This window comes from Desmodus rotundus, chromosome 9, assembly GCF_022682495.2.
Source record: "Desmodus rotundus isolate HL8 chromosome 9, HLdesRot8A.1, whole genome shotgun sequence".
Classification (NCBI taxonomy): Eukaryota; Metazoa; Chordata; class Mammalia; order Chiroptera; family Phyllostomidae; genus Desmodus; species Desmodus rotundus.
In genome coordinates, this window is record NC_071395.1 from 79,176,447 (window position 1) to 79,203,497 (window position 27,051).

A 27,051-nucleotide genomic window follows, 5' to 3' on the forward strand; every position below is an offset into this window, starting at 1 on the left:
CCTCCTAACTTCCAACTCTGCTTGCTCTACTACCCAGCCCAGACTGCTGGAAATGTCACAGGCATCTTTGGGGGAAGGGATCAGCCTCTTTTCTGGTACTCCTGATGCTTCCTTTGGCCCTAAGTGACACCTCCAGGCAGGCTGAAGCAGGCCCCTTTTGCCCTGGCTGTGTCTCAACAACCCCCTCAATGCAAACACATACACGCGACACCCATTCTCTCTCTGCAGCCTATCTCCTGAGCTGCCGCTTTCCCCGACGTCCAGCTTATGGAGCTGTGACTGTCACTAGTCTCCACCCAGGAGGCAGCGCCCGCTTCCAATGTGCCACTGGCTACCAGCTGAAGGGGGCTAGGCTCCTTACCTGTCTCAACGCCACCCAGCCCTTCTGGGATTCCCAGGAGCCTACCTGCATCGGTGAGTGGCCCCAGGGGACTCGGTAGTGCTGAACAGGGGAGTTGGTTGGGGGCTAATCTCTGCTCTCTGTTGCTATGTAGTACCTTCCTGGGCTCTCCAGAAAGAAGCCAGAAAATGGCTACACGCCTCGGTGGCATTCATCCAACACACACTTAGTGAGCACCTACTAGGTGGAGACACCACAGATATACAGAGCTGAATTAAACAGGGAGCATGCCCTCAAAGAGCCCACCCTTCCAGGAAATGCGGGAAGAAGAAAGCACTCAAGTATCAACTTTCACAGCAGGAAGTAAAAAGTACAAATGAAACTTAAAGCAACCAGGGAGGAGAAAGCAATCATTTTTAGTTGGGCATTATAAGGCTTCCTGGAGGAAGTGGCACTGAAGGTTTGACATTTCAGTGGAAGCAACAATGTGGGCAGGGACACAGAGGCAAGGTAAGGGAGTATTTAGGGACAGAGAAGACACCCAGGTTTGGCTGAGGCCTGAGACTTGAGAAGGGGAGAGGGGGAGGGTCTTGAATATCAGCCAAAAACTAGGGTGGGGCGCTGTTGAAGTTTTTGAAGAGGAGGAGGGTGGAGCTCAGAACTACTCCTCAGGAAAGCCAGCCAGGTGGTGTCTGGAAGCTGGGAGGCCAGCCAGGCAAGAGAGTTTGAACTTAGACAGTAACTTTGGGAATAAAGAGGAGGAAAGTGGTTCCAGAGACACCGATGAGAGAAAGGGGGAAAGCAGAAACAGACTCCCAAGTCCTGGTTATGAGTGACTGGGAGTCTGGATTGCTGCCAGTGGCTTGTTGGCAGAAGAAAGATGGAGTGCTTAGTTTGCAGTATGAAAGGCAGCTTGGGCTTTTTTTCCTTTTTCCTTTTTTAAGCTTGGGCTTTTGAACCTTATTTCATTCTATATACTCTTCCTGAGTGCCAGGCACAAGCAGAGGTGAATGTGCCCTCAGGGAGCTGTCTAGTGATACCAGCGAACAGCTCAGCTCGGTCAATGCAGATAGTGCTGTGATGGGACAAGCTCAGGGTGCGATGGGGATCCGAGGGAGGAAGAGCTGCTTCAACATGAGGAAAGAGTCAAGGAAAGCTTCCCAAGATGACGTGGAAGGACTGCAAGAATGTTCGCGTAGGGAAGTGGAGTAGATCCCTGAAACGGCATATGCAGAGGTGTGGTGGCATGAAGCAGCATGCTACCGTGAGGTGTGCCTAAAGAAGAGGGTGTATGGGGAGAGGCTGAGGCCAAGTCAAGAGTTAAGAGGTCCATAAAGGGCTTGAATGCCATCTTGAGCTTCGACTCTATCTGGGGCGTCATAGGGAACTACTGAGGAATTTAAATGTAGGATGAGGCATGACCAGATTTGAAGGGTATTCCATTCCGAGACCAAGCAAAAAGGTAGGTCCACCGTCTCTTCAGAGAAGCAGAGAAGCAACTCACCACAACCCCCTGCCCAGGAGGTTCATTAGGTTAAAATATTCGGCTGTGTTGAACATTTGGAGACAAAGACACTGTGTCCTGGCAGGCTGGTCTCAGAGGTGGCAGGATCCGAAGCTGTATGTCCAGGAGAGGAAAGCGCTGCCTGGAACCAGCCATACTCCTCTTGCCCGAGACCACTTCACCAGCCCCACTTATGGCTGGGAGTTTGCAGCCAACTAAGTCAGCAGTCCTCAGTGATGGGGACAAGTGAGCTACTCAGCCTCTCCCTGCAAAAAGAGGACAACCCCCAGCCAGAGGAATCAGTGCTAGGTAGAGCCAGGAATGACAGTGGCGGCGATGCTATTTCAGAAAGTGTTCGAGGCCATCACCTGGCTAGTAATGCTTGCTCAGGGCACAAGATTTGGAGTTGAATGGCATGTACACCACATGCATGTCACCCCTGATCTAGGCCTACCCTCTTTTGTACATTCATTCAATCATTTTATTCAACAAATACTGAATGCCAACTCTGTCCTGGCCTGAAAAGACTGGCCCCTGCCCAAGAGGACCTTAGTTAAAGGGATATATCCAAACAATAACTGGTTTTCGGAAGAGGCATGAGGTAGAAGTAGCAGATACACCCAAGAAAGTTGGAGCCCTGGGTAGGTGGCTTTAATAAAGTCCACCTGGGGGCAGCAGAGAGGGAAAGTGACTCACCTAGGGCCACACAGCAAGGCCATGGCAGACCTACCGGTCAGAGGAGTGGCATGTGAATACTCCCAGAGGTGTGAAAGGTTAGGAGGTAGGATTCTGCAGTCCAGGCTGCCTGGAGCTGCAGGGCCACAGGGGCAAACAATTGACCTTCAGCACCATGAAGGCAGATCCCTGTTGCCCCTTGCACAGGGTACAGAGTTGTGAAGGGCAGGAAGGCTTGTTAGACTGCCTAGGATCCAGTCAGGGGCCCTGCCCACAATTCTGCCTGTCTTCCAGCTGCCTGTGGTGGAGTGGTCCGCAATGCCACCACTGGCCGCATCGTCTCTCCCGGCTTCCCGGGCAACTACAGCAACAACCTCACCTGCCACTGGCTGCTAGAGGCTCCCGAGGGCCAGCGGCTGCACTTGCACTTTGAGAAGGTTTCCCTGGCAGAGGATGATGACAGGTGAGAGGATGTCCTGGTGGGACGGGAGTGCCCAGCCTGGTAATATCCTGCTAGAGGGACCGTACACAAGCAGGGGCCACACCCCTCGGGTCAGCAACAAGCCACGCAGCTGCTGCTCTGCTGACCCAGGCTCATCATACGAAATGGGGACAACGTGGAGGCCCCACCTGTGTATGATTCCTACGAGGTGGAGTACCTGCCCATCGAGGGCCTGCTCAGCTCTGGCCGACACTTCTTTGTGGAGCTCAGCACTGACAGCAGCGGGGCAGCTGCAGGCATGGCGCTGCGCTATGAAGGTGAGCCTAATGAGGCCTAACCAGGGTGAGGGGCTACAGCAGGGGCTTGGGCTGGGAGTCTCTTCTCTCACACTGTCCCCCTCCGTTCCATCATCACTCCTTCCAGCTCAGCCCTTGCTCATCTGGCACTGAGGCCCTATCTCCTCACCCCTCCCAAGTAGAGGATTCCTACCCCATCTGCAGGAGACGCCTGCCTGGATCCAGGCCCTCTGGCCCAAGTGAATGAATTCTCTAGAGTCTGGAGAGCAAAAACGACCCCAATCCTTAGGGAGGGAGAATTGCTGCGAGACATTAATTCATTCAAAACAATATTTACTGAGTGCCCTCTATATACTAAGCACAAAACTAGGAGCTAGAAATACAATGGTGATCAAGACAGCCTCCTGAGCATACCAGGGATGGGTACTCTGGGCTGTGCTTGTCCCTTGCTCCACGCCCAGGACATACACCTGTAGTCAGGATGAGAAAATCCCTGGAGAGGGAAATAGGAGGACATTTGCCCCCTGTGTTTGTCCCGGTCAAGGCTGAACTTGCCTGGGCCCTGTGGTTTACAGCCTTCCAGCAGGGCCATTGCTACGAGCCCTTTGTCAAATATGGCAACTTCAGCAGCAGCGCACCCTCCTACCCTGTGGGTACCACTGTGGAGTTCAGCTGCGACCCTGGCTACACCCTAGAGCAAGGCTCCATCATCATTGAGTGTGTTGACCCCCATGACCCCCAGTGGAATGAGACGGAACCAGCCTGTCGAGGTCAGTAGGCACCAGCAGATGGGCCTACCAGGGGCAGGGAGGAGGGTGGGCACCAGGGAGCTAGCAGCAGAGCCTGTGGCCCCACGGCCCCAGTGACATGTGTCATTCGAGCTTCCCCCTGAGGAAGAGGTGGGGACTCCCAGCAACGGGTAGGCACTCCTGTGGGCAGATGGCAGCCCTAGGACATGGCCCTGGGGGGAACTCGGAGGGGACGTTCCTCCCGGGCCTCCCCTGCCTTCCAGCTGTGTGCAGCGGGGAGATCACAGACTCAGCTGGTGTGGTGCTGTCCCCCAACTGGCCAGAGCCCTACGGCCGTGGGCAAGACTGCATCTGGGGAGTGCACGTGGAGGAGGACAAGCGCATCATGCTGGACATCCGAGTGTAAGTGTTCAACAGGCTAGGCCAAGCCAGCTCCTAAGCAATGGACTCATCTCCTGCCCAGCCCATCCTGGCACCCCCAGGCCCAACCTCACTGACAGCCCTCCTCCACAGACTGCGCATAGGCCCTGGTGACGTACTTACCTTCTATGATGGGGATGACCTGACAGCCCGAGTCCTGGGCCAGTACTCTGGGCCCCGAGGCCACTTCAAGCTCTTTACCTCCATGGCCGATGTCACCATCCAGTTCCAGTCAGACCCTGGGACCTCAGTGCTGGGCTACCAGCAGGGCTTCGTCATCCACTTCTTTGGTGAGCCTGCCCCTGCCCCACCCCGTGCCTGAGGGAGAAGAGATGCCAGAATGCAGACCCAAAACACGGCAAGTCAGAGAGGCCAGGGCAATGAGGAGCCTGAGTGCTCTTATCTGACAAGGAAAAGCTGGAAACACTCTAGGTATCACCAAAGCCAGTCTTGTTCTCCATCTTCCCCCTGGGCCCAGTGGGAGAAAGGGAGACTTCTGTTGCAGCAAGAGGGACTTGGTAGGCAGCAGGAAGAACTTCATAACAAAAATAGGGAACTGAGGAAAGGAATTTGATTATATAGTACCTTCCGGATAACGTTCAATAGAAGTGACAGTTTTCCCCACTTTCCCCAGCCCCCCTCTCCGTACTGAGAAACTGGCCAACATGTTTTTGGACATAAAGTTAAGGCCTAGATGATAAACCGGTAATGTAGGAGACAGTCCTATCAGGGACAAGCAAGGAGGGGCCCTTGTATGGGGAGAATAAATCACTGAGCCTGCCCCGGCCAGGCCCAGAACCAACTGGCAAGAGCTAAACTTCCTCAGGGGAAGGGAGGCTAGCACAGTCACTCTGGTGTTGGCTGAGGGTCTGCATCTTGTCACCCCCGTGCCCCTAGAGGTGCCTCGCAATGACACATGTCCAGAGCTGCCCGAGATCCCCAATGGCTGGAAGAGCCCATCACAGCCTGAGCTGGTACATGGCACTGTCGTCACTTACCAGTGCTACCCTGGCTACCAGGTGGTGGGATCCAGTGTCCTTATGTGCCAGTGGGACCTAACCTGGAGCGAGGACCTGCCCTCGTGCCAGAGGGGTGAGTGTTCCTGTTTCCCGCTTCCCGTTGCCAATGCAACCTACAAGCCTCTCTCTAGGATTATGAACCAACTGGTTCAGAAGCTGGTATCCTTGAAGTCCCTTCACCTGTCATGACGTCAGTGTCCTCATCTGTGAAATGGGACAATACCTTTCCATAGGGTTACCTGCCAAGTACTCCAAGTGTTTTGTCCCTAGTAGATGGCCATTTAGTGTTCGTTGACTCCCATGGATAGGAAGGGGACAAATGAGGAGATACACCAGCAAAATGGTAGTAACAGATAACTAGAGGGTAGAGCTATATGGCACAAAGATGTCAGCCGCCTGGAACAAAGCCAGGGTGGACTGACTTTTGAGTTCTACTTGAGCTACTTCTTCTTCATCACTCCCTATCCATAGTGACATCCTGCCATGACCCTGGGGACGTGGAGCACAGCCGACGCCTCATATCTAGCCTCAAGTTTCCTGTGGGGGCCACTGTGCAGTATATCTGCGACCAGGGTTTTGTGCTGACGGGCAGTGCTATCCTCACCTGCCATGACCGCCAAGCCAGCAGCCCCAAGTGGAGTGACCGGGTGCCCAAATGTCTCTGTAAGTGTCAAATGGGTCGAGGGGAAGGTTCTGGTAGGAGATAAAGGATGCTGCCTCTGTAGGCTAGGGGCACCTTCACTGGGCTGTCTGCTTTGCAGTGGAACAGTTCAAGCCATGCCATGGCCTAAGCGCCCCGGAGAATGGTGCCTGCAGTCCTGAAAAGCGGCTACACCCAGCAGGGGCTACTGTCCACTTCTCATGTGCCCCTGGCTATGTGCTGAAGGGCCAGGCTAGCGTCAAATGTGTACCCGGGCACCCCTCGCATTGGAGTGACCCTCCACCCATCTGTAGGGCTGGTGAGTGCTCTGCTACCCCTAAACCTCTACCTGGCCCATAGGACTGCTCTGGCAAAGATGTCAAACGCTGAGAACCAGAAGCCCCTGCCCACACCCCCTTCGTGTTACGCCTGGTCTCGCAAGTCTCTGCCAGATTTTCTGGTGACACCAAGACAAATGTAGGCTCTCCTCGGACAAACCCTTCCCATGACCAGCCCATTCCCTGCCTTAGTGGTTTGGCCTGTTGGGCTTACCCACTGCCCTTGGCCCTCCCCTCTTGTTCCAGCCTCTCTGGATGGGTTCTACAGCGGCCGCAGCCTGGATGGTGAGCCCCCACCCATGACGGCCAGGGAAGTAGTCTCTTCCGCTTGTTCTCACAGCTCCCAGGCCATGGGTTCCTCAAGGAGGGAGGGTAGAGAAAGAGAAAGGTCTGGGATGAGCAGGGAAAAAAGCCCTTTCCCTGCCCCCAGCCAACCAGAAGGAGCTGGTGGCTGGATGCCCCTGGAAAGGGGCGAGAGGCTATGGGCTGCAAGTGACAGGGACCTCTGCCCCAATCCCACCCTCTGTGTTTTCAGTTGCCAAGGCACCTGCTGCCTCCAGCACCCTGGATGCTGCCCACATTGCAGCTGCCATCTTCCTGCCACTGGTGGCGATGGCACTCTTGGTGGGAGGCGTGTACCTCTACTTCTCCAGGTAAGCCTGGCTTCCCTTCCTACCCCCCATACCTGACTCACTCCTGCCTATCACTCCGGACTCACAGGCCTCTCTGTCCCACAGGCTCCAGGGGAAAAGCACCCTGCAGCTGCCCCGAACACGACCCCGCCCCTACGACCGAATCACCGTGGAGTCAGCATTTGACAATCCAACTTACGAGACTGGAGTAAGTACCCATGCCAGCCTTGAGGCCCTATCCAGGACCCAATTCTATGTTCCCTCTGGGAGGTACCCCTGAGGGCCCTAACAAGCACTCTCGCTCTTTCCCTTTTCCTTGGGGAGGTGGATTATGGGCTGGCAACCTTTATACAAGTTTCCAACTCCCAGCAGTCTCTTTCCTTTGCAGGAGATGAGAGAATATGAAGTATCCATTTAGGCGGGGAAAGCCAGCTCAGCCCCGCATCACAGCCCAGCAGCAAAGCTCCCAGCTGTCCCTCCACGTCCTGTACATACCACCTGGGAAGAGACGCCACTAATCCCTCAAGAAGTTGTGCCCTTCCCTGCCTGCAATGTCCACCAGGGCCTATTTTCTTGGTACCACTGCCCATTTAGGGCCCTCCCTTGGGTCCAAGTCAGGGGGCATCTGCCTCTGGGCAGAACACAGCTGGAGCATATGCATCAAGAATGAGCATTCTCCTGACTCTCCTTCATGCCCTGCATCTCCATCCTGGAATTCACAGACAGAGTGGGAACACCTTTCTCCATGCAACCACCATCCAGCCCTGGCATGTAGTACCCAGCAGCAGGGCTAACTTGATGGTGGCGGAAACTGTGCCAGGGTGCTCCTCACAGGGCCATCAACACTGGCCAAAATTGGTCTTGATAGTAACCTCTGGGTTGTCCTGGCATTCCAACATCAGCCCCTGGAGGAGGTCTCTAGTCCTTCTCCAGGACCCCAGGAATGGACAGTTCTGCTCTTGTCCCTTGCCAGTGGAGGCAATAATTCTAAGGGATCCAAGGGGTTTAGGGACCCTACCCAAGCTCAGGTTGGGCTTCCCTAGGCACTCATGCTTCACACCAAAGCAGGAAACCCCACTGCTCCCCTACACCCTGAGGAGAAGGAGAAAGACCACCTTCTGATTGCCAGCCTGGCTATTACAAACATCGTCTTTCCCACTAGTCCCTCCTTTAACCCCAACACTTGCCAGACTCCCCTCCTGGCCAATGTTTTGGGATAAGGGGAGTGGGTATTCATATTCTGTAGAGGAGCAGAGGTCTAAGGATCAAGGAATTTGGCGTGAAACAGGGCATCAGAGAGCCCCAGGGAGAGGCCCAGGAGCTGGCTACAGGCCACTTTGTACATGTAATGTATTATATGGGATCTGGCCTCCAGCCAGAGAATAATCTTCTTTTTCTGTTGTTTCCTTATTAAAATGGTGTTTTTGAAAAAACCAAGCACTGGCCAGGTGGATGGTACTTTCTTCAAGGGAAAAGAGGTAGGAGATAAATGGGATATGGACTTCAGGACCATGAGGCATGCTGGACACACCCAACTAGTAATTCCCAGATTTTATCGAAAACCAGTTACAGATGCTACAGAAATCACTGTCCCAACAAGGTCAGTACAACAGATGGCAGTGAAATGTGAGGTCCAAATGGCTAGTGCCACAGGAGTGTGGGAGCCCAGGAATCCAACTGCTCATCCACCTCTATGCCTCATTTCCCCCTCTTTACTAGGTCCAGAACTACAGGATGGCAAACTCCCAAGGCCCTTCTTAATGTAACTGTATGGCTGACGAGGCCCAGGAAGCCTAGTGCATCTCATCTTCCTTTTCTTTCCCAACTAGCAAGGCTTAGGGAATTGGAATAGGAATCAGAGACAACCCCTAAATATGAGACTCTAGTCTGTCTTGGCCTCAGAGAATATCTCAACTGTCGGGAGCAGGGACAGTGAAGTTCAAGGGCTTAGCTCCTACTTCAGTAAAAGCCCTATTTGTAGACTCCAGAAAGAGGAGGCTGCATGGGATCTGCTTAAGTTTGCCAAGTCTGGTCCCTCCCAGACTCCTGTGTCCATTCTCTATGGCCCCCAGCACCTCCTGAGATGAAAGCGTTTGTCCAGCTTTGATTCCCAGCATGCATATCCACACGTAGAGTGCGCTCTTCATGGCTGCCCTCCAGAGTATGAGCAAAAAATAAGCAACAGGGAATTATGAGAACTCAGAAGCCAAAAGACTAAATCCCTGAAGGAAATAACAACAGCAACTAGCACCTTCTGCTTCTACAGTCTTCCAGCAAGGAGGTCTTAACGACTCAAGGCTGTCCACCTTCTGGCTCTAGCACAGGCCACCTTGAAGGATGAAGAGGCTCCAGTCCAGGAAGAGTGCAGTGCCGAGGTTAGCCACAAGAGGTCACTTTTGAAGGCATCTGTACCCCACCTGCTCTCCCCCCTCAATCCTCCTAGAATAGCCAGGGCTGGAGCTCTCCAAGGTGGCACCAACTCCTGACCCCACTGGGCTGACCTCACCCTCCAAGTTCAGAGGTGTGTGGAGTGATTAGTTCTCCTAGCACTTGTCAACAGAGCCAAGTATTATTTCCCTCATTAGCCCACAAACTGTCCCAATTCTCAACTGAAACTAATGGTGTTGTGAAAGTAAAGCTTTGCTCATTGGTCTTGTGCCCATGGCTTACTTACCGGCCCTATAATGCCTTCAGGCTGTCACAGCAACACAGCTGAGCCCTGAGCAGTATGAAGGAAGCCAGTAAGAGAGGGCATACAAGGCTCCAACTTCTGAAGGCATGAAATACAGCCCCAGGAAAGATGAAGTCTGGCCACTTCCATACCTCTAACTCAGCCATCCCCTCTCTGAGGGCCACATCTCCGGACCACAGCCACTATAATTTCATGTTTGCTGAGGATGGTAGAGAGCAGAGAGAGCCCCCTTCCAACCCAACGATAAGGTCCATGACTTTACAATTCTTTCCAGACACCAAGAGGATAATCAGAAACCAAAGATCACACTCTGCCATACCTACTTATCTAACTCATCCTCCTCACTATCCCTGTTCTGACGGGTGTGGTTCAGTGGGTTGGGCATCATCCCGAAAACGAAAAGGCCGCCAATTTGATTCCTGGTCAGAACACAAGCCTGGGTTGCAGGCCAGGTCCCTGGTCAGGGGTGTGTGAGAGGCAACTGAGATTGACATATCTGTTGCACATCCATGTTTCTCTCCCTTTTTCTCTCTCTTCCCCTCTCCTAAAAATAAATAAATAAAATCTTTTTTAAAAATTAGCAACAGCAACTCCTCACAAGCAGTTTAGACATTGTTGAGGCCTGGGAATCAAGACATGTGTTTAGCTCTGGCTGGTGTGGCTCTGTGGATTGAACATCAGCCTGTGAACCAAAAAGGTCACCGGTTTGATTCCCAGTCAGGGCACATGCCTGGGTTGGGGCCAGGTCTCCAGTTGGGATCGGGAGATGTTTCTTTCCCTCTCTTTCTCCCTCTCTTCCTCTCGCTCTAAAAATAAATAAATAAATAATATAAAATAAAGTCTTTTTAAAAAGAGAGAGAAGTCAGAAATCGCTTATGAAAAAAAGGAAATGTGTTTACTTCCTAGCTCTGCCAAAAACTGAATCAAGGAAATCACTATTCCTCTCTGTGCCTCTGGAAATGATGGGAATAATACAGCAAGTCTTTAAGCCCTTACCAGTTTTACCTTTCTGAGAATCCTAAGTATACCTTAACATCAGAAGTGAGCAGGACACTGCTACCTGGGGTAACAATGCCATCTAAGCGCCTAGTGTCAACCATAATGATGCCATTCCCTTTTTCACTGCTTCATCTACAGTCAGGCAGAGACAACTGGCCATCTCTGAAGGCGATACCAAGGGAAGGGGTGGGCGCCGCGGACGTAGCATGAAGGCCCTCCCAGAACTCGAGGTGAGGCCTCAGGCTACAAATCCCAGCAGACAGAACTGCATGCAGCTCTCAAATCCCTTCCTAGCCGGCAAATCACTCTTGCCCGATGCCATCCTACGGTACACTGCTTTGCACGCACACGGAACTACAACTCCCACAATCCTTCAGACACATCGCAATTCTTCCTCCCAGGGTGCAATGCGCTCCCATTAGCCCTCTGGACCCTTTGAGCATTGCAAACTGGGAGTTGAAGTCCACTGTGGGCAGGTAGCTGGGCGTTGTCAACATCATAAACTCTGCTTTTGGCTTCCTCTTGAAGAGCAGTGACAGTGGTCAAAGAGAATAGTAATATGCGGGCGAAACTCTCCATAGTGTCATCACTACGCAAGGCAGAGATGCTGAAGCTAAAATGAACTGTTGGGAAAGGGAGCGATGTGGGAACAGCAACCATCCTACCCGACACCAAAAGCATCGTTTTCTGTCGCGAGTGCTTTTCTTTTCTCTTTACCAATATGGCGCCTGGTTCAGACACACCTGACGCTGGAACCAAACAGTCCAGCACGACATCCCTAGGAGTACTGCTGTCACTGACAGCGTACCACCTCCAGTCAACACTACATTTTAATCCTTTCTATTTATGCCCGAAGACTCCAAGGACATGGTAGCCTACATCCCATTACCAAAATGGCGAAAGGAGAAGCATTCTTCTCAGGGTATGCAAGCGACAATACGCTTGCGCGAGAGCCGGCTGTGTTGTAGGGCGGGAGAGGAACATCTTCAACACGCCTGCGCAAGAACAGTGTTCTTGGTATATACACAAACACCAATGGATGAAGAGTCCCCAGGTTCTTGCGGCTGCGCTGTGACCCTTACGAGCTCTCCTGGGCGCCTGCGCAACACCTCAGGCCCCGCCCCTTTATCTCCGTACGCTGGCGCACAGCAAAAAGGCCAGGGCTTCGGCGCTTCAGACGAATGCCAGCGCGGCTGCGCGCTGGGGGGTACCCTTTCACTGCGGCTGCGCAGGAGCCCGGCCGCCGGCTGTCACTGCGGTTGCGCGCGGCGAGCGGCGATTCCCGGGCGCCTGCGCGGGTGGCTTTGCGGGCGCTCGCGGTAAGTTTGCGCCAAGTGCGCGGCAGCCGGGACGCAGACGGCGGCGGCGGCGAGAGGCGGAGCCCGGGGACCACCCCCCCATCACCCTCCCCGCAGTCACCTCACGTACCACAACCTCACCTAACCTCTCACCCCCCTTCCGAACCCCTCAACCCCGGGATGGCAGCGCCCGCCAGTCTTCCCTGCCGGACCAGCGGTCGCCAGCGCCGGCTCTAGCTTGTGGGACTAGGCCCCACCGAGGCCTGACCCCCGGAGCCGGGACCCACCGTGCAGTCAGCCGCCGGGCCGGGGCTGAGGGGCCGCTCCCCCCTCACGGCCCGTAGGGAGGACGCTGCCGTCCCGGGGACTGGGGGCCGGGGGGTGGGGGGGAGCCAGGGCGAGGAAGTCGGGACCTGTGTTGAGAAAAAAGAAGGGGGGCCGGGGTCAGGAGCGCCCCCTCCTCCCGCTTCCCCCCCTCCCCCCGGGGTTGGGGGGGCCCGAGCAGAAAGCGCCCAGCCCGGGAGGTGGATGAATGTGGGAGAAAATGGAGACCAAGACGATCGTGTACGACTTGGACACGTCAGGGGGGCTGATGGAGGTAAGAGTAGCCCTCCTCATCCCCTTCCCCCAACGCCGGGAGGGAACCTCCGCCCTCCGCTCCACAAAGCCGGTCCTAAGCTTGCAGCGCAAGAGGGCCGGGGGAGGGGGATTCTTTCTCACCCAGACTCTCCCATCTTTGCAATTTGGGGGGGCCGAGCTCAGCTTCCGAGGACGTTTGCATTAGTTTCACCTACCCGCCGCCCTCGTTTTGCTCTCCCGAGGCAACAACCCACTCCATCTCGTTGCACCGGCGGGCCTCCCCACCCCCTTCTTGTTGGCCCCTTTGTGCTTTCCCCAGCACGTCCGGGTACCGGGCTTCAGGCCTCTCCCGAGCCTGGCTTTGGAGTCCCCCACTGTCCATACAAGGAAGTGGCGAACAGGGAACCGCGCACCCTCTCCCCATCCCCCTACCCTGATTCTCCCCTTTTGGAAGAAGCTGTTCTCGTTGTTGTGCTGCAGGAACACTGTTAGGGTGGGCTCCCCCTGGTTCCGGGGGCTGAGAGATTCTGGGAGCAGCCTGGATGGGAGGAAGAAGGACAAAAGGGGGGAGAGGGGTGGGTGACGGAGAAGGCGCGCCGGGAGCTCCGAGTGTGCACACACGCCGTTTGTATGTGTGTGCAGCAAATCCAAGCTCTGCTGGCTCCCCCCAAGACGGACGAGGCAGAAAAGCGAAGTCGGAAGCCTGAGAAGGAACCCCGGAGAAGCGGCAGGGCCACCAACCACGACAGCTGCGATAGCTGCAAAGAAGGTGGTGACCTCCTGTGCTGTGACCATTGCCCTGCCGCCTTCCATCTCCAGTGCTGGTAAGGTCTGCGGGCCCCTTTGGAGCCCCTTGGCAAAACCTTGTCGGCACATTCCTTCACCCGGCCTTCCCCTGCCTGCCAAAATAACGGGCGCTCGCAGCCGCTAGCCGACTTTCTGTAGCCGCTGGGGTGAGCGCTTCCCCGCCCCCAGGTGTCTGCGGGGATCTGGCCATGAGGTGGGGAGGAGTAGCAGTGGGTCCGAACACCGACGTGGGGATTGGGAGACCTACGGGGAGCCCCATCTGGGGCTGGAAGTCGCTAGGGAGCCGGGACTAAGCCGTCAGGGCAAGGCCGGCGGTGGCGGGGGAGGAAGGGGAGGAGCTCTGGGCCCTGTGCCGCTCTCCTACCCGCGCGCCCGTCGCTCTCGGGCTCCGGCCCGGCTGCGCTCTCCTTGGGTGGGTGCGCGGAACCCTCGGAGCTGCCCTGGTCCAGGCCCCAGGGACCTGGCGCCCGGACTCTTGTGGCTGTAGAAGAAATCATGGAGGGTGTCTCGAGCCTGCCTCTTCACTGCTTCTCTGTTTACAATATGGCGACCTGTCTTTAAATTATATTTTTATTCTCAGCGCCATTTTGGCTGCATATATGATTTGCAAACGTCTCCCGGGGAACTGTAGGGGTAGCCCTGGAGTCCTTTTTGCAGAAGCGTCCCGGATGCCGGGAGACTGGGATCTCGCCGCTTTGGTCTCCTTTCTCTGCCACTGCTTGCCCCCTGTTGCCTCTCAGAGCTGCCTCTCTCATCTCTCCCCACCCCGCGCTGCCGCCTCTTGCCTCTTAGGAAATCAGGCCGAGTTAGACAATTAAAATTGCCCTTGGGCGCCGATTTCATTTATCCGCTCTGGATCGGTGAGCCTTTCGCTGCAAAATTCTTTGCTGCTGGGGTTGGATTGTATGCAGTGGCTCTGCGAGGGCATTTTTAAGGAGAGGAGAGCTGAAAAGCTGTGCGCTCCCCCCCCCCTTACTGAACAAGAAGGGAGGGGAGACACAGACGAGAGAGGGAGGGACCTGGTTTGATGGCCCCGATGCTAGATCCTCCTCAGCAGCTCAGCCTTGAACAATCGGCCAAGAAGAGTTTACACTCCAGCTTCTGCCTGGAGATACCACCTCCACCCTCCACAAAAATCCCACATCTGCACAGAGAACCCAGATTGGGTCTCGTTCTGTCTTTCAGCAACAGTTGACTGAGGGGGGCGTTTGTGAAAGGAGACAGGCTGCAGAGAGCAGGAAGGAGAAGGGACAGTTGGTTTGTTCCCACCCGTCTTTTTCATGTTGTCTTTTTTAGCCCTTTGTTTAAAAAATTAAAAGGTGAGGTTTTTCTTAAGCACGCTACACAGTCTCATTCAAATTTCTGTCTCTCCGTTTGTGGAATAGTGCCTACTGTATATTTGTACTAATTACAGGTTTTGGAACACTTATTAAGCAGATGATTGATACTGGGCAAATAAAGTCTGTGGTCAGAAGTTATGTAGGAAGCTCTGGTTACCATTCCCGAGATACTTTTGCCCAGGAGGGCACCCATGTTGGCTTGTAATGTTGCAGGGACAAAAATTACTATCCTCGAGGAAGCTATGCTGCTAGCTTTAAAATTTTTATTATAAGGTGACTAATACCAGCAGGAGGGTCTGTGGATTTTCTCCTTTGCTTTCTATAAGGTGTAATTTACCTGGGAAAAAAAATCTCTGCACGTTTCCTGTGCTGTCCTTGAGAATGGAAGCAGTTTGTACCTGAATATGTTGAGTTTCTCACCAGTTTTTCCCAATTGTTTACATTTTTTTAATTGTGCTTATGTGCTACATATACCAGGACTGAATTGTAGATTGCTTGATTTTAAATATAGGTTAATGTTTTACATCTAGGATGAAGTTAGTGTTAACCAAGAATAGTGGTCCCATATTGAGTGATAATTTTATAAGCTCTTTGTTTTTAGTCTCATTTGTTTAATAAAGCTGAATATGTTTATTAGAAACTTAAGGCATGGAAAAAGTGTACTGTTTTGCCTGACATTGGGTTTTTAAACTCTAAAATCTAATCTCTGAATCTTTTAATTAGATGAGTCTAAGTCTTGTCAAGTCATACAATTAGCAGTTTCTGTTTTAGCTGGAAGGAGAGAGGGAGGGACTATTTTTTCTTTTTTATTTTTTAAGCTGTTGATGAGATTCAGGCTTGCCCAGACTCTGCGTTTCATTGAATACTTTTTATAAGCCCATGAATGGGAACTGGTAATCAGAGATTTGAGAGTCCTAGTAAATGAGGCAGGGCTTGTTTCACATCTCCAGTTTCCCCTTTGAAGATGCCGGTACTGAATGTACCATTAACTTATCTGAGTTATTATATAAGTCACAAAACATTCTAGATAGTGATACAAAGGCAGGAAGCCTTCTTTCAAGTGTGGCTTATCCCACTTTCCTGCCTCCTACCTTACGCTCTTTCCAGCACAAGTGAAGTACTTCATTAACCATCTCAACCAGAGTGGCTAAGTCAAGCAGTTAATCATCTCAGAGAATTTTGATTCCTGAGTGTGCTCGTGTTAATTTGTCCTATTGTTTTCTTGTACCATGTGGGAGTGAGGTTAGAAGGTATGGCTGTATTTTCTCTTGCTTCCCTTTTTAACTAGCTAAGACTGGATTATTTAGATAAGCATAGTGTGATAAGTTTCCTCATACATAGAATGTACAAGAGTGAAGATGGAATTTTATAAGCCCTGGAAGTCATAGCTGCGGTGCTGCTGTGGGTCTCCATTCAAAGCTCTGAGGCAAGTCCTTTTCCAGTCGCTAGTGTGCCTTGCCAGCTTGCCTCACAGTGAACCAGGTCTAGTAAGATGTTGCAGAGGTGAGTCTAGGTAAACTTTACCTCCTGGGTTTGGTGGCATCCACAACCACAGGGGGGGTTTCTAAGGTAAACTACTGGAGGAAATGACTGGACAAATAAGCTTTTTAATTGTCTTGTCTTTTTTCAGGAGTGAGTGCTTTATATGATTTGCTTTATATATTGGGAGACCTCTTCCCAATTAGACTGGGGGTCCTATTTCTGGGTTTTCTGTAATGAGCTGGGTGAGGAAATGAATTTTCCTGTGCTCAGTACCATTACCTCACAAAAGAATTAAATTTGAGCTAATGATGTTTTCGTATTTGTTTAAAGGATAGTGTAATCATTTTATCCAAGTTTAACTGGTTATCAGTTATTCAGAGTGGTAGCAGGGGTTACTGAACCTGCCCCTGAAAAACTGGAAAAAGATGTTTTTAAATGTTCCTTGGTGAACCTGACTTTTATTATAATTGTCATGCCACAAGTTGAGCCTTCTCAAAATACTGGTCTCCATGGACTGGTCTCTTAAAAAAGTGGATAAAGCCCTGGCTGGTGTGGCTCAGTTGTTTAGAGCATCATCCTGTGCACCAAAAGATTGTGGATTTGATTCTGGTCAGGGCACATGGTAATCAGTTAAAAAAAAATTAGAATAACTACTAGAACTCCAGTTGCCGCCGACCCTTTATGCTTGAGATGGATAGAGTTGTTCTCACTGATTAAGTAGGTACGATAGGGCATTGATAATGAGGCTGACTAGAAACTGGATGGTTTCCTCTGATTGCTTTCATGGCATTTTGCTCCAGACTGAGGGACCAAAACGGCCTGATTGAGAAGTGTGTCTACCTCAGCAGACCTCAGCATGGTTGCTTCCCGTCAGACAGATTTCTGTAGCATTTGCCTCCGCATGTTATATTTGGAATTGTTGGCCGGCTTTCCTCTCACTGGTGTTGGCAGCGAGATCCAAAATGAGGTTTTCGAAGAATCAGAGTAAAAAGGTCTCTGTGCACAGGAAAAACTAAGCTCAGCTTGGAGTTTTGCATATTTAATTTTCAGTGAGTCATAACAAGAAAGGTTTCACGCATAGAGTAAAAAAACTGCCTTGCAGGCAGTCTTTGCCATGTAAACTTTTAAGGAGGTGTTTTTTTCTGATTTTGTTGTGTTTAGCTCCTCATTGGAATGGTGTCGGGCAAGTGATGAATTAAAATAGATTTATGTTAACATTATCTTATGAGTCTTTTGTTTCTGACATTGTAAGTGCTTGGAAGCCTGGCACTGAAGAACTGGACATGACAGCACTACCACACCCTGCCCTCCCAGTAGTAAAATGATTGAACAATAAACCTAATTTTGTTTTGTTTTATGTGATTTTATGTATATACTTTTGCATTTGCCCTGTTGCATTGGAAGCTGGGTTTGCAGTATTATTAAAGGTCCACTCAAACAGGGAGGAAGGTTCAGCACCCTTCGACTCAGCATCACATGCATGCTTTGTAAACCTAAAGTGAGGCTCAAGGGCTAATTCTTGTGACATCAGTGCTTTAATCCAAAGATAAAGAATAATCACTTAAAAAATATAAGAATAATATTTGGTATAAGTTACTACTCACAAAATGTTGTGACCCAAATGGGTTTGATTGAGAAAGGAAACATGAGTCTCCCTCTTTCTCTTTCCCTCCCCTTCTCTCTGAAAATAAATAAGTAAAATCTAAAAAAAAAAGTGAGAGAAAGGAAGTGTGAAAATTATTAAAAGTGAAAAAGGAGGTAATACTCCTCAAAGGAACAGTTTTTGTTAAGGCAGGGACTTAGTGGTACTATTCTGTGAAATTTTTCAGTTTGGGCCTGTCCCAAAATTAATTACCATACTCAGTGAAAGATAGGATGCAGTTGTAACCTCATCGATCTCCTGCTGTTGCTTAAGGCTCTCAAAGTACTTTACAGATGTGCTAATATATTAGGACCATTTCTGGCCTTTGTAAATGACTTGTGTATTTTTACATATGTAAATGTGTAAAGACATGTTTAGGTACAGCCTTTATTGTTAATATGGAGATGGATTTGTGTTTGTTTTAAATCCTAAATCAACTATGTCTCCAAGATAATTTTTTGAAAGCCAAATTGTAAAGATAAATTATTTAATTTGACCTGAAAAGGGATTCAAATAGTTACTTCTGTGTTAAATGAAACACTGGTTTTTATTAAGCTCTGAGTGAAAGTACAAGTGATACTCAAGAGGGCTCAGTAGCCCTGACTGGCATGGCTCACTTGGTTGGGCAACATCCTGCAAAGATTGAAGGATCACTGATTTGATTCTCAGGACCCATGTTTGGGTTGCGGTTCAGTCCTTGGTACCATCCGCTGTTGACCCCCGTGGGACCTGTGTGAGAGGCAACCAATAGATGTCTCTCTCCCTCTCTTTCTCCTTCCCTGACTCTCTAAAAATAAATAAAGCCTTTTCAAAAACAACAAAAGGGCCAGTGGGTTTTCAAGGTTCATCTCTGTAGGATTTTTCAGTATTTACCTTTTTATAGCTGAATACTATTCCATGTATGGCTATAATATATAATACATTTATTTATTCATCAGTTGGTAGACATTTGGGTTGTTTCTACTTTTTGCTGTTGTGAATAATAATGCTAGAAACATTGGTGTGCAAGTTTTTGTGTGAACATCTGCTTTCATTTCTCTTAGGTGTATATCTAGGAGTGGAATTGCTAGGTAACTCCTGCATTTAACATTTGAAGAATTGCCAGACTATTCTCCAAAGTGGTTGCACCATTTTGCATCCCCACCAGCAGTATAGGAGGGTTCCAGTTTCTCCACATCTTTTTCAGCACTTGTTATGTCTGTTTTCTTGATTAAAGCCACCCAGTGGGCATGAAGTGCTATATCACTGAGATTTAGATTTGCATTTTCCTGCTGGCTAATGATGTTCTTTTCATGTGCTTATTGGCCAGTTGTATATTTTTCTTGAAGAAATGTCTATTCAGATCCTTTGCCCAATTTTAATTTTGTTTGGTTTTTTATTATTTTTTTAAAGACTTTATTTATTTATTTTTAGAGAGGAGAAGGAACAAGAAAGAGAGGGTGAGAAACATCAGTGTGTGGTTGCCTCTTGTGTGCCCCCAACTGGGGACCTGGCCCACAACCCAGGCATGTGCCCTGACTGGGAATCAAACCTGTGACCCTTTGGTTCACAGTCTAGTGCTCAATCCACTGAGCCACACCAGCCAGGGCTGGTTTTTTATTATTGAGTTGTTAGTGTTCTTTATATATTGTAGATACAAATTCCTTGTCAGTTATATGATTTGCAAGTATTTTCTCCTATTTTGTGGGTTTTCTTTTCACTTCCCCTATCTTTTTATTTTTCAGTTTTTGAGTCTTACCTAGAAGAAGGTGGTGATTTAAGCACACTTGAATGTCTATGCCTATGTGATCTATTTAGTGACAGTGAGTAAAGGGTTTCTTCTGTGAAACTCCAGTTAGGATGGTGCACCTCAGTGGAAAGAACCTTACAATGTGCTTTGGTGTGTTGCTATTTCAACTTTTCTTAGTGACCCTTCTCAGCAAAGAATTCTAAAGCTGAAAGTTACCCTAGAAGAAGTATTAAGAAATCCACCACCTGCCTTAAAGCAGGATGTCCACCCAGCACTCAGCAGCCGCAACAGAACATTTCTATGTGTAGGTACTTTTCATACTTGGGGGCCCCTGGCTTAAGGAGGAAGACTTTGAATGCCTAGGTTTGATTGGTAACAGCTTGGGGTAGTCTTTTGAACTGGTTGACAAGGACAGAAAGTTTTTTTGTACACTGCAGTGAACACACCTGTTTATATGTTTTTCTTTTTTTTAATCCTCACCCGAGGAGGATATGCTTATTGACTTTTTTTTTTTTTTTTTTTTTTTTTTGAGAGAGAGAGAGAGAGAGAGAGAGGAAGGGAGAGAAACATCGATGTGAGAGAGAAACATTGATCGGTTGCCTCCTGTACACACCCTAACTGGGGATCGAACACGCAACCTAGGTATGTGCCCTGACCGGAATCAAACCTGCAACCTTTTTTTGTGCGGGACGACGCTTCAACCAACTGAGCCACCCGGCCAGGGCTATGTGCATCCATGTAAGCCCAGTTAGCAGTAAATAGGGAGAGAGTGCAGAGAATGTTTGCCTACAGGTTATGTACTTGTAAAAACAGTCTGCTCTGATGCTCCCAAGAGGATTTTGCTACCTAGAAATGCAGATGTCCTGCTTCTTGACAGAAATGGGTACATCTTTACTTCTATAAGTGACAGGGTAATAGAATATAGATGAAGCTGAATGTTGTTTGCTTTTGGTTATGGGTAAGAATGTTGAAATCCATCTCTGAACTTTCTTATCCCAACCCTAGCACATACACAATTCCTTCAGTGTTTGGTTAAGCAGGCCACCCTAGTGGACGATTCTGGTTGAGGTTATGATGGCACTTATTATGATAATGTGGCACAAGCTTCTGGAAATGCATTCTTTAAGGTGCCAAAGCTTTAAGTCACCAGACCAGGGGGGTGGGGGGGTTCCCACCTCCACTGTGCTTTTCCTTTGACTTAGAGTCCCCAGGGAGTACAACATGGCCAGCCGCATCGCCATTCAATGAGTAACACTTATAAGAGCATCTCTGCATAATGCTATCCTCCCAAGAGACAGGACAGGAGTACAGCTGTCCCCTTGCCAGTTTCCTGAAAGAGGAGGACATTGTATTCAGTGCAAGTCCCAGACCAAATTTCAGAAAGGCACTTTGGTATTGCGGATTTGTCACTATGCCCAGGACGCATGCACAGGTCACTAGCTGACTTCTTTTCCCATGACTCAAGAACAGTTAAGAAGAATAAAAAGGTGACTCCTTTTTCTGCCTACCATTTATGGGTAACAGAATTCTCATCCTTTAAGCCTAAGGTTGTTGCTAAATCTAGGTCTTAGCAAATAAGAACAAAGATGAAGTTTTAGCACATTCGTGTGGGAGGCAAAAGACACTGAGGGGTACAATAGACACCGATAAAATAAGAAATCATTAGTTTCACCCATCAGCAAAAAGGAACTTGGCTGCTGCATAGAACTGTTGATGAATTCATAATAAGCAAATTCCATGTATACCTTGCAGATCTATAAAAATTTGCTAAGTAATGAAAAACACCTCATTCAAAGAACTCCTTTCCCTTTTGCAGTAGTGTACTAAATTACTAAACTACAGTCCCTGACTTACAATGGTCAGCTTATGATTTTTTAACTTCATGATAGTGCAAAAGCAGTACACGTTCAGTAGAAACCAGCTAGGCTAAACTATGATGCTCAGTAGGTTAGGTGTATTAAATGCATTTTTGACTTAAAATATCTTCAACTTCCTATAGGTTTATTAGGATTTAACTCCATCGTTAAGTCAAGGAGCGTCTGTACTTGAACGCCAGAGGCTGACCTATTTCCTCTGCTCACTGCTGCATAATACCTAGTGGTATTACTAATGAGAGATGTGCAGAGATAAACATTGTTTGGGGAACAGAAATTATGTCTGGGTTCTTCCAAGTGGATGGCACCTTTGTTAACATAAACACCCAGTGACCATTCCTTTACCCCTTAATTACATTTGCTTTCCTGTATGTTAATAGCTTTGGTATTTAATCTTTGCCCTTCCCCTGTTTTCTGACAAATTGTGAAGTGTAACTCAGAAAATGTTTCCCAGTCTTGAAATGATGAAAGACAGCGTAACTGCAAGGTGGGGAAAACTCCATGCCTGAACCAAGCATCAGTCTTTGCCACTGATTTGGGCTCTGCAGGAAGCTCTTTTTGAAATAAGCTTGAGTGAGCAGGAGAGGACTCTCTGCAGGTTTGAATTTAACTGTAACCCAAAGACATCATTTCACCTCTAGGCCAGGCAGGGATGGGGGAACCTCTCAGAATTACTAGCAAGCTTGAGTTCCTGGTTGGAATTCTGTTTGTGGCAACACAAGCACATTTATAGACTTTCATCCAGCTGTGATACTCAGACGGATGTTGAATACTGTTTTTCTCCTGTCTGCCTTTGTGTAAAGAACAAAGCAGAGAATCTAATGAAATGTCCAGAACTTCAAGTAAGTTTAGATAAGTCTCTGCATTACAAACCTGGGCAATGTGGAGCTATTCTTGTTCTGCTTTCCAGCAGTCATGGGCTCCTGTGATGAGCTGGTAGCTTTTTACTGATTCTTGATTTTAACAAAACTCTGAAACCATTAGAGGGAAACTCTATAGTGAACTTTTTCTATTGACAATCATCAATTATTGGTTAAAATACATTATGAAAATTATATACCACTAATCATTAAATGTGTGGTGTGTGTAAACCTGTAACTTTTCATAGTTTTATACATAGGTTTACTATATTAAACCTTATTTGATTTTGCTTGTCATTTTTGGAAGAGCATATTAAATTAGGGAGAATTCTTTCACTAGTTTTGGCCCTTTGATAAACGTTTTTTTCCGTTTTCTCATTTTGCTTTATCCCTCTGTAGTCCTTGTGGTTTTGCATAACATAGATGACACCTAGCCATTCTTACTTAATTCTAACGCCTAATTCCATGTTATCAGACATCTGACTGCAGGCTGTAGTTTGTAGGTGTTGAAGTAAGTTGAATTGTAAGAAAAGTGTCTGCAATTTAAGTTATGTGGAAGAGCTCAATTCAAAGGCTTGTGTACTTACTGCATACAAGCCTTCCTCAAATTGTACTGTTTTTGTGCATGTTCATGTACTGAGGTCTTCAGAGTGATCGTTCTTTGATTAGGGACCATCTGAGAAAAAAATTGGGACAAAGGGAAAAATCATGGTGCTCTGTCTCTGAGAAGTAGGTTCAACTCCTAAATAGGTCACTGAGGGTATAACGGGAAGGCTTCAGGAGCCCAAGTCAGCACTTAGCTGTGGCATCAAACCACCACAGCAGTTTGACAGCATGCCCAGGAGATTACTTCAGTCATGTGGGGGGCAGGGGGTGGGGCTTTGAGGTTTAAGAGTAAAATTGGGGGAGGGGAGAAGGTAAGGGTAAAAGGAGGGAATAATCCTTGTGCTGTTCATTGTGCTGCAGATCATTATTTTCCCTCCTTCCTTTTTTTTTTTTTTTTTTTAAAATAGATGACCCTGTCAGAGGAAGGTAAATGAAGCAGAAATCCTCCTTAGGGAAAAACAGCTGGGTCTTAAGTAGGAACCTGCTCACTTTATACAGGGTGGGGCAAAAGTAGGTTTATAGTTGTTTGTATGGAAAATAATATAATAATAAATAAGAATACAAGAATAAGCTGTTTCACACACTCAAAACTGTAAAACCTACTTTTTCCCTACCCTGTGTTTAGTTAGATTTCAAATAAAGACATTGTTAGTATTTCCCAGCCTTTATAGAATTTTCCCAGCCTTTATAGAATTTTAGGTCCAGTATCAATAAGATGTAAATTAGTCCAGGTTTCCTGAGCTGTGTCTGCAAGAATAATGTGGCCTGGCTATTACCTTGTTCTTGATAGTCCACTAAAGTTTGGCCACACAACAGTACGCAGTTTTCTATACATCTTAACTCTTCCAGAATACACAATTATAATTGTTGGTTCCTCTTCCCAATGGGATGCTTCCCAAGAGTGTTAGAAGTGACTGCTGAGGCCAGAAGGCTGACTCTTTTCCAGAAAAGGTGAGCTCCTACGTCTATCATGAAGTGAATGAATTGAGCCCATCTTAAAAAATGTTTGTGGCCAGCCCATTTTTCATTCTAGAGAAGCCAGAATTGCAAGAATAGCCAAACCAATAATAGATCAGGCCCTGTAGCACCTGGACTCAGCTTGTAGAGAAGTTAGCAGAAGCAAACACCTGGTATAACTGTTGGTGTTCTACTCTCCCTCCCTCCTTCTTTCCTTGCACTAACTTGTAACCCTCTTCTCCAGGTGTCCTTCACTGGGAGGATGGCACAGGCCAGCTTTCCTTAGTAGGCAATACAATTTGGGAGCACAGTCGGCTAGTTTGAAAGGATTGTATGCCTATGAAAATGACGCAACTAGCTAAGTTTCTCAATGGGGTATTTGTAATGGCCTGGCACTTCATTGAACTCCTTGTTTAACATTGCTACTGAGGCTTTGCGTGAAAAAATCAGCAGTGCTTTTTATTTCGTGGCATTAACTGTATTTGAGTCAGTAGCTGGGATAAAGGATGGTGACGGACCATCCCCCCTTAGTCCAGGACCATTCTAACCTTAGTCCAGGGGACCCCCACCCCATAAACTTTGTGCTTTCATCTCTCCAACATTCGGTATGACCATCTTCCCTGCCTTTGAAAGGTACGTCATACTTGAAGATAAAAACTGATGGTCACACAAGTGTCCAGAGGAAGCTTACTATTTCTGCAAACATTTAAATTTCATTAAATTTTGTCCCCTCAAAACATAGACCATTAAATTTGGGTATATTAATACAGCTTTAAATTTAAATTTTAGAAGATACTTTTAAGTTAAACTTTACCCAGGATCTCTTAGCTTTTCCAGGACAGTGGCTGATTTCAGTTTATAGAAGGCGTGGCCCTGGCTGGGTGGGTCAGTTAATGGGAGCATCGTCCTGTACACCAGAAAGTTGCAGGTACAATCCTTGGTTGGGGCACGTCCAGGAGGAGGCAACCAGTTGATGTTTCTCTCACATTGATGTTTCTCTTTCTCAAAAAAAAAAAAAAAAAAAATCAATAGAGGCATATCCTCAGGTGAGGATTTTTTTAAACTGTGTAAAAGGCTTGTTTTCTGTACCCATAGGTCTCTTTATAGATCAAGACGGTTGCTGGGAGGCTGAGACCTGATTGTGGTCCCACTAGCGGTCACCTTTACTCCCGTTTTGGCTAGTACGAACACATTTCCTGAGCTAGCTGAGGGTAGCAGGGCCAGTCTGAGGGAGTACTCCTGTTCTGAACATGCATTGTCTTTTGCAATGGATATTGCACAATGCCATTAAATATAATTGTAGGATTTTTGTCCGGTAGTGGACCTCAGAGAGATGGATGAGACCTGTGAACTGTGAAATTAAAATTCAAAACTGCTCAGTGCTATTTGCTTGCTGAACATCCCACCACCCAAAAAGGGAGGTGATATATGGATGATACTAGGGGCCAGTGAGATCTTTCTTAGTGTAACTGATATTTTCTTTCAACTGAAACTTCCATGTATAGCTAGAGAGCATCTGATGCTTGGAGAATGATGTGTTGTGACAGGAGGGATGCTACCAGTTCATGCAGCTGACCTCTTTTAGAAGAGAACCGGAATGGAAGGCTGTGGGTATGTTGTTGTACAGATACACTGTTTACATCGTTTTCCTATTGAGTGTTTGTGTTAAATAGAATATTTTGTCAGTCCAGGAAGAGAAAATGGAGTATGTTCTTTCTTAAATATTTTTTATCCACTTGCTTCCTTTTGTCCTAAGACATACACCATAGCTTTTAATTTGGTTAAGTAATATTTTCATGTCTCTCTGACTGCCTTTGACTCAAGTTTTAAAATGTCAGTGTCACTTAGCTGGATGGGTACTTGTAAGCTATACACCAGTAACCTAACATATTTTTTAAAACAAGTCCAGAACACAAACACCATTTTTATCTGCATGTTACAATGTTAAAAACAGGTCTTGGAAATAAAAGGCAGTCTTTCTGCTTCCCTATTCCCCTCTCTCCTTCCACCTCTTCCCTCCTCTCTTTGTTCTTTTGTTCCCCTCCCCCTTTTCCCTTCCAGTTCCATATTGAAAAACTGCACTAGATGGATAATTAATGCAGAGCAACAGGTCCCACTGGCAGGGACGAAATCTGAAGTAAATGTTAATGTTGTACGGGGTCACATGCATTAATAGGCAAGGGAGATGGGTGAGGTTAGACTCGGATCAGCCATGCTACTGTATGGCTTGAAATAGATCCTCTTAATTAGAGCCAAGAACCATGACAACTACCAGTATCTTCCACCTGCAGTGGGGAGCTGCAGCCTCATTAGTGAATTCTGAAAGAGGCATTCTAACTTAAAATTGGGGTCTGTTTTTTGGCTGTAGTTGGGATCATCTGGCTCCTGGCTTTGAATATTTGACATGGAGAGGTTTGTCAGTACAGGCCTTACAGTTAGCTGAGGGGTGTGTGTTTGGGGTTTTCTCTTAGATAACTCTCCCAATGGACCTATGTAGAGGCCCTCATCAGCAGTGGAGATGGGTTATTTGGATTTGTCTAGATGTGGAGTCTTAACTGCAGAGGTTGGCCTTAGGAGTTTTAGTTCTGAAAAATCAATGTCCTTGACCAGCTTTCTAATTGGTTTGTGCACAGGTACTACTGTTAACAGTTTATAGGCCCTGTTAGGCCTCATAGAGAGGCACGTCAAACTCTGAGACATATCCTTTAATTGTACGATCTCTGAAGATGAGCTCTATTGTTATGAACTATTTTATAGCTAACAGAATGTTTTTAAGATCAAGTAGTGGTTAAAATAAACAGAGAGCCCTTGCGGGCATGGCTTAGTTGGTTGTGAATCGTCCTTCAAACCAAAAGGTCCCCAGCTCAATTCCTGGTCAGGACACGTGCCTGGATTGCAGGCAGGTCCCCGGTAGGGGTGTGTTGGAGAGGCAACTCATCTCCCTCTTTTTCTCTTCCCTTCCCCTCTTTCTAAGAGTGAATATTGTGGTGAATAAAATCTATAAATAAATAAATAAGTAAATAAGTAAAGTAAGTAAGTAATTTGGAAAGCAATGAACAGACATTTTGTAGCCAGGAATCGCAGTCCAGCGCTTTTAAACAAGTAATCTGGAAGGAAATACCCCAAGCAGT

General features: G+C 48.1%; 2 protein-coding genes across 4 annotated transcripts in view; both read left to right on the forward strand.

Annotated features, from left to right (window-relative positions):
* SEZ6 (seizure related 6 homolog) overlaps window positions 1–8,482 on the forward strand; it is a 44,227-nt gene extending 35,745 nt beyond the window's left edge. The window contains exons 5-17 of one of the 3 annotated variants that reach the window (XM_053912090.1): window positions 229–414; window positions 2,814–2,982; window positions 3,112–3,278; window positions 3,833–4,027; window positions 4,270–4,408; window positions 4,520–4,716; window positions 5,324–5,518; window positions 5,917–6,108; window positions 6,207–6,404; window positions 6,670–6,708; window positions 6,959–7,076; window positions 7,161–7,263; window positions 7,428–8,482. In XM_053912090.1, coding sequence (XP_053768065.1) covers window positions 229–414; window positions 2,814–2,982; window positions 3,112–3,278; window positions 3,833–4,027; window positions 4,270–4,408; window positions 4,520–4,716; window positions 5,324–5,518; window positions 5,917–6,108; window positions 6,207–6,404; window positions 6,670–6,708; window positions 6,959–7,076; window positions 7,161–7,263; window positions 7,428–7,460 — 1,931 coding nt within the window. In that variant the 3' untranslated portion in view covers window positions 7,461–8,482. The remainder of the gene's footprint in view (window positions 1–228; window positions 415–2,813; window positions 2,983–3,111; window positions 3,279–3,832; window positions 4,028–4,269; window positions 4,409–4,519; window positions 4,717–5,323; window positions 5,519–5,916; window positions 6,109–6,206; window positions 6,405–6,669; window positions 6,709–6,958; window positions 7,077–7,160; window positions 7,264–7,427) is intronic. The other 2 variants (XM_024564852.3, XM_053912091.1) reach the window with 2 other exon arrangements.
* A 3,500-nt stretch (window positions 8,483–11,982) lies between these two features.
* The window catches only part of PHF12 (PHD finger protein 12), a 40,884-nt gene continuing 25,815 nt past the window's right edge, over window positions 11,983–27,051 (forward strand). The window contains exons 1-2 of the mRNA XM_024565258.4: window positions 11,983–12,642; window positions 13,266–13,447. Coding sequence (XP_024421026.1) covers window positions 12,577–12,642; window positions 13,266–13,447 — 248 coding nt within the window. The 5' untranslated portion in view covers window positions 11,983–12,576. The remainder of the gene's footprint in view (window positions 12,643–13,265; window positions 13,448–27,051) is intronic.